The following is a 7,557-nucleotide window of genomic DNA, read 5'->3' as shown; positions in this document are numbered from 1 at the left end:
GGTTACTTTCCGTTAGCGTTTTCCTCATCTAATCACACTAATAGATGTTTCAAATTTTACTACCTTAAGCGTACTCTTGCGTAGTCGAGTCCGTTCAACGGAGTCATTGGTCTGACTTATAAGTTACGGAAAGGCTTAACCTAAGTCATAGACCTTCAAGTTTTGCTGAACGAGGTGAGATACAATAGTAACTACTCGATGTAAATCAGGAAGCAGCTCGAAATTTTTTAGGTTACGTGGAATTTATTTAGACCTTATTATTATTTATTACACTTATATATAGCGGGAAGTGTGTACGCCAAGTAACTTCTTGTTGAGTGAGCTTTCTTTGTATATTGTTCTTAGTATCGCGTCTGCCATTATTGTTATTATCAGCTGCAGTTCTATCTGAGCGACAGCTTGTTGTTTGTTTGTTGTTGTCGTTGTTGTTTGTTTGTTGTCGTTGTTGTTTGTTGCTGTTGTTATTGTTGTTGTAGTTGTTGATGTTATAGCATCCTTCTAACTTTCTATCTCAGGATTGTTGTGAGATTCCTTTTGCCTTGGCCGCTTATAGCTTTATCATGATTATTTGCTGAGTCACATGAGTACTCCATTTTGGACTGATTCTTCTTTTTTTCTCTCCTGTAATGTTATGGCAATTATCAATGAACCGTAATAGTCATTATAGGTATTAATATTATTGTTTTTCTTATGGTAATTGATGTTGTCGTTTTTACTGCTTTTGCTGTTACCGTCATCGTCGTAATACCACAAATATTACATCTGGGTACCACTCTCTCTTCCTATGTTCTCCTATTATTACCTCATTATTATTTTTTATGTTATCATTATTATTACCCGTCATTGTTTTTATCTTTATTCATTCGATTATTTATGTTTGTTTGTCTCGCTTAATCCGCTCCCGTAGTTTTCGCCGTTGTTCCTCCGTTGTTATGAAATTCTATAGTTGTCTCTTAAAGCTCCGGTTCGTATATCCTGTTTCTTCACCCCCCTCCTCTGTACGCTGGATAATCGGTCACATTTCTCTACTACAGCATACGGACCGTGGCAAGGGTCGAGAGTGTCAGCTATTGGTAACTTCGATCACCGCAGTCCACATATGCTGTAAAATCTGCGGGTTGATCAGTTACCACGCTATGGACAGCGCCGCGAGCAGAATTTGCAGTGGTTGGCAACGCGACTCTATTTTGCTATGGCAGTCGCCAATATTGACCACTCTTACAGCGCTCTGAACACTTTTTGGGATCCTACCTAGCGTCGAGCAACGTGGACTACCTAGTTCTTGTTGTAATGTTTTCTCTCGCTTTGTATTGTTGAGTATACTGACGACTTAGAGAGAAAGTAATGCTCCCTGGTGTAATTTATTATTTCTTCCTCAAACGCTTTCTTTTCTCTGCGAGAGAGTTTTCATGTTATTATTTCATCGCTTGCTCTGTCTATTATTATTATTATTATTAATATTCTGTGTATATTTACTGACTCGTCTTCTTTTTTGTCATTTTCTGTACCTCCATTCGGCTTCTGTTTTTTTTTTTTTACCTAACGTTGAGAGTGCCGCCAAGCCCCTCGGATCTTTTTCTTTGATCTACTTGTATTTATCTTTTTACCTATCTATCTATCTACCTAGAAATATAACCTAACGCGGCACCGAAGAGTTTCGCAGTGGACACGTCACCATTTTATCAACGAGTCCTTTTTCTTTCTCGTTTTTAATTCTACCTATTTTTTTGATAGCGTCGAGATCCGAACGTTAAGAGCCTGTTTCGGCCAACGCTACATCAATTGTCGTTTGTAGTTCTCGTTGATCAGTAGTCGTCGTCCATCCGGCTGGCGGATGTTCTCTACATGCCACTCTGTTTCTTTCTTCGCACTCATCTTCACTATTTTTTTTTTGTATATCGTTCACTCACTCTTCGTTTCTGTCTTTTTGTTTGACAAATTCGATTGCTGACTTTTTGTAAAAACTCACACACATTGTTTGCACAGCGACGGCGAGCGGCTAATCTTCACGGTCATGGTTTCATAGAATCTAATTAGGGCTCTCGGCCATGTAACAGAGATGGCTCGCTGTAAAGGCTAGATTAAAGAGTGTAGCCTACGCGTCAGATTGATTTCATGGAAGGAAATAGGCCCGCACGTTTGGAAACAAGAAAAGAAATTTGTCGTCAGTTAGATTTTCGAAGGTTCCCTTTGTTGAAACGCGTTACGTAGTACTTCAGCAACCGCGTAGATGCCTGCTTCAGAAACCACCACGTCGCTCGACATCGCTGACTATTGTAACAGTATTACCATTATACTAATCATGTTCTAATAACAGCCACGTTGTCCGCATTACTCGTTTCTCTAATCTCTCTCCATTCACATTCGGATTTGACCTTCATCTATGTTCTGTTCTTATATATATATATATATATATATATATATATATATATATATATATATATATACTCCCTTTTTCCACTTGTCATTTTCTAACTTTTAGTCAGTCAATCCACACACTGGTCCAACTCAGTCAAACTCTCAGATTCATTCACTCAGATCTCAGTCACGCTCTCTCGACATTCCGTCCCTCAATCTGTTTTTACTTCCTCATTCTCGCTTCGTCTTCGCCTGTGCGTTGTTGTCTGTCGCTCGTTCACACATTTGGTACAAAAAGCCTACATCTTTGTTTATACACGAGTCTCCGACGTCCGTGACCACTGGCTGCGCTGGCCAATAGGTCAGGCTGTCATTTATAACCTTGATCGGCCATTTCGAGGTATATGTTTGATTTTTATTTAGTTTTGACTTGTTCAGTAGTTGTGGGATAGTTTCCCAGTCGCTCCTTGACTCAACCCTACCTAGGATGCCTATGGTTAGCTTGCCTTTAAGCCATACCACTCGTTTGATCCCGTTCTCCAAACATCCCCGAGTTCCCTGTTGTACCGATACGGCTCAGCAGTTTATTTGTTGTTTGTTATCTCCAATGAGTGTGTTTCTGTCACAGCTGTTCTTTCGGTTTATATACGGTTTATCAATCAAGATAAGACAACTGACGATGGGGTAAGGCAAACTGTCGTATAACTTTAGGTTTGCTGCAATAATTCGCTCGTGTGTTTCGAGCACGTGTTCTTCTTGCCTTTATCGCTAGCGGTCCGAGTGGCCTATTCATTCGAGGTGGTCTCGAGGTGGCTTCGAGGTGGCTAGCGCGCCAACCAGACGCTGCTGAAATGATCCGCGCGCTCAACGAGTGGTTCGCCCACTGGCGATAGTATAGCGGGTTGCTTCTCTCGGTGGAGCTTTAGGCAGACGTCCGGCAATCATCCTCTGCTCCAATACGGCTGACCCTGCGCCCAGTGGATGACTTGGCCTCCAACGGAACCCGTACTTGTCGGATGGTGAATGTTTCTTTTCATTGTTAGAAAATAATCATTAATTCATTCTTCCACGCGGTGTGTAACCAGCAGCAGCAGCAGCAGCAAATGTATCTATATCTTTATCATAACGATGAGGTTTTTCATCGTTCGGATCGTCCACAGTCGCGTACATATTCTCCACTGTATCGTTGTACTACTAGTAAGTTTGTTTTACTTAATATAGGTGCAATTTTCGTTGACTGGGATTAGAATAGAGGTAAAAACATATATAGGTGATGGGCTCGTATCAAATGTTGTCGCAGGTTTTTTGTAAGGAACAATTTTTTAACCGCCAGATCCTGTGAAATGAGCTCAACACGTTGCTGGAGCTAACGTTATGGAAAAGACAATTTTCTAGATCAGTTAAGTGTGTCAAGTCCAGGAAGTTCTCTTGTCGTACATAGAAAACTGGAAGTTTGATTTGAAGAGCGGATTTGTCGCACTGATGGGAAGAAAACGAAGCACTGACGATGTTGCCAAAAACGAAAACGTAACTAATATCTAAGTGTAGCAAATCGCTCAAAACAACTTTGAACTAAAAAGAAATAAACATAAAACTTAGAATCATGTTCGGCTTTATTTTTTATGGCTTTAAATTGATACTCTCATTTCCACTATGTAACTTAGCAGAACAAAATAGACAGAACTAAGAAAATAGTGACCCAAACTTATACAAAAAACGGTACCTAGATAATTTTTTTAAGTAAGGAGTCGCACGAGCACTTTCATTTTGTGGCACTGTTCGCACGGCAATGTACACGATATTGTTTGTTTAACGCGAACCTTGCAAAAAATACGATTTGTTCATTTATGGCCTATTGGATTGTGACCTATCAGACGCCACTGGACACAATTGTCGCGTCAAAGTCTTCTTGCCTTCGTCCGCTCTCTACTTAAAAAATGATCAACACAAGTAACTCTGTTACTGATTGTGTTCCGTTATTTCCGGCCGGTGTTGTTTTTACGGAGGCAGTATTGAAAACATAGTACACAGGTGTGTATATGTATATATATATATATATATATATATATATACCATGTATGTATATATGCATGAACATACATGAACATTGGGAAACATTCTACAAAAAATAGCTCATATATATATATATATATATATATATATATATATAATTGTAACTTAAAGACAATAGCTGTTGTTGTTGTTGTTGTTGTTGTTGTTAAGAATACACATACAGAAATGAGACATAACAAACATAAAAATAACGCACAACGAAAAACTGTCTACGCAAAAGACCTGATGATTTTCATGTCCGAGCGACTTGTTTCTATCTACCTTGTTTACTGTGCATGTGTGCTTTGCATCTGAGTGTATGTGTACAATATATATTGTTTATCACTATGGTCTCGCTCTGTATTGTAAATGATCCAAGCAGATGTAACAACCTGAGAGGTGTTTAATCTACCGTCCATTCAATTTAGGGGCATAATAAATCTGGCAAATTATAATGTACTCGAAAAACAAATTGGAATTTGATGTTAAATTGGCATTAATATGGTGTATATATATATATATATATATATATATATATATATATATATATATAGAAACGGCAGTTGCTGGCCGCTGCCACTACGTCGAGGCTTTTTGGCGGTGCTGGCTGGGTGAAGCCAGTGCATCGGCCAGTAATAGAACGTACAAAGGAAGGAAAATGTGTAAATTTACAACGCAAAAATCTTGTCACTGCGATGCGTTTGACAACAAATGTACACTGTTCTCGCGGACGTTTGTCTCACCATCTTGTGGGAGTTCACTCGGCTGTTCAGGAGTCCGGCAACAGATTTTCACAACAAGGTTAGGCTGAGATACTCTGCCACTGCAGACTCTATATTTACAATCGCAGCAGTACCCAAACGTAGCAGTCCTCACGGATCGTTCCACACGATATCCACTTTGATCAAGCAAGTAGTGATTCTATAGTTGTGTTTAATCCCTTATTCACTTGTAGCGAAGGGACTTATTTAGAGGAAACAGGAAAAAGGTGACCCACTCATGCTAGAAGTACAGTTTCCTCAAGAGATAGCAGAAAATACTTTGGTGTCCCTGCCATTTGCTGCCGGAATCCCTGAATAGCAAATGATACGTAATTCCTACTGCTTCTTCTGTTTGCCTTTTTTCACTCTCACGATCCTTCCACATATCTACATGAAAGAATCCACTACGCTATCGAAGTATTTTACCATTTTCATAGCCATAATTGATGTTATCGTAATAATAATTTTTGCATCATTCATTGTGCACGGGAGGTGCGATCGTAAATACATTTTTTGTTGTTGTCGCTGCTGCGGTTGTTGTTGATCATTGTTGTTGATTTTCGCCGTTCACACACACGGAGTTCTATCATAATCGATATCATTTTGCCCTTTCTTCTTCTTGTTGCTATTGCTATCATTGTTAGAATTGTTGTTGAGTAGGCATTGTTTACTGCAGGCATTATCCGATACGCCGACAAATACACACTTGAATTCATGCTTAACTTAAACAATGAGCGTTGCTTTGTGCGACACCGATAAAGGGTTTCTTTGTGTCAACGCCATCTGTGCGATAACTTCTCTGCTACAGTTCATTGATCAACTTAAACTTCTCTCGCCTTATTCCGCTTTCCTTCTCTAAACCCAACACTTCCGGCGTGAAAGAAAATACATAATACAAATGGAATTACAAAAGCATTTTCGTCCTTCAATCGTAATCATTCTTGGCTTTAGTACGCCACTTGCTAATCCCATCATCACCATATTCATCTTCTTCACCATCTGCATCTGTCACTTCACTCGTGTGATTGGCGTAATGTTCTGTGGTCACCATTGATACATAATAATAATAATGTAATGCGCTATACGTGGAGCTAAGTGCTCTTCGCTTAGGGTTTGTTTATCTTCTTATTATATTTACTGTTGTTATTAGTTGTTTAGGGTTGTGATTGACCGATCCGTAATTTTTCCGCGCACACGCAACCACACATACACAGAGGCATCAGTTCACAATTTGTATAATACAATGGTGTTCGATACTATCGACATCTTTGTTCTACTCAATCAACGTTACAGGTCTGCTCTATGTGCTCAATTTAATTCAACGGTCACTCGTTCAATAGATCATTTTACAACACAACGGAATTGTAATTCCAGTCATTTTCTCCCTCATAGACTTCATCAAGTCATTGCACCGTCGCTTCATCATGTCCATTATACACATCACCTTTATTGATTATTATTATTATAATTACTATGATAATAATAATAATAATAATAATAATTAATACTTAGTACTATTACAGAATTACTGTCTGTACGTGTTGGAATATGGACACGACGTTATGCATCGTTGACCCCTCGAACCCCCTTCCCATCTCCCAGCCCAGCCCACGAATCAATCAACCAGTCAGTCACGCGCAATGGAAAGCAGGAGAAATATCGAGCAAAACGGTCTCTTTCATTAATCTGGATGTACGACGAAGATGGAATACGTGCAATTGAATTAATGTTAGTAATAACGTAGTTTTGATTGAAGCTCATCAGATGAGAAATCATAATCAATCCACCGCTGTGCTTCCGTCTCCTTCGATGAATGATGCTTGCGGATGATGAGAAGCTTTAAGCTTAAAGAAGTCAGTAGTAGCGTATTATAGCAATAGTCGTCGTGAAGGAGGCGAGTCAGTCAATTAATGCAATGCGATCTATGCACGCGAACGAATGCGGTGTCATTTGTGGGTTTGCGAGGAAGAGTCTTTTCTTCGTTCTTCAGAGCAGTGGCTGTTGTGACAGTAGTTTCGAAAAATTCGTACTTATTTAGTGGTCCTTTCCGTCGGGCGGCCCGTTCTGTTGGGCGTAGATGTCAGCCAGTTTCTGGAACCGAGGGCCCCAGCCGTTCAAGTAATCAAAGTCCTGCTCCTGGTCGTCAGTTCCTGCAGGGGTGCAAAGAAAGCAGAGTTAGAAGCAAGATGCGTAAATGAACATTTAAAGGTAAATAGGAATCCGTAAGCGACGTTCTAGCGTAGTATTGATGGCAGCTTCGTTGCTAGGCTTTTATTTGGTCATTGGTCTTAACTTTTGCTTCTAAACACGTTACTTGACATTAGCTATTGGTGTTCTGTATATTTCTCCAATATTCGGCAAATAAAACCTCTTTTTTGATAATTTG

The 7,557-nt window shown here is 39.6% G+C and overlaps 1 protein-coding gene across 4 annotated transcripts in view; it reads right to left on the bottom strand.

Annotated features, from left to right (window-relative positions):
* Positions 1–220: 220 nt before the first annotated feature.
* Positions 221–7,557, bottom strand: part of CadN (neural cadherin) — a 142,134-nt gene continuing 134,797 nt past the window's right edge. For all 4 annotated transcript variants that reach the window (XM_022791573.2, XM_022791582.2, XM_086982467.1 and 1 more), the window contains one exon: positions 221–7,321. In XM_022791573.2, coding sequence (XP_022647308.1) covers positions 7,206–7,321 — 116 coding nt within the window. In that variant the 3' untranslated portion in view covers positions 221–7,205. The remainder of the gene's footprint in view (positions 7,322–7,557) is intronic.

This window comes from Varroa destructor, unplaced genomic scaffold, assembly GCF_002443255.2.
Source record: "Varroa destructor unplaced genomic scaffold, Vdes_3.0 BEIS01000001.1, whole genome shotgun sequence".
NCBI classification, from domain to species: domain Eukaryota; kingdom Metazoa; phylum Arthropoda; class Arachnida; order Mesostigmata; family Varroidae; genus Varroa; species Varroa destructor.
The sequence above is the reverse complement of the archived record's forward strand: the minus strand, read 5'-3'. Positions and strand labels throughout refer to the sequence as shown.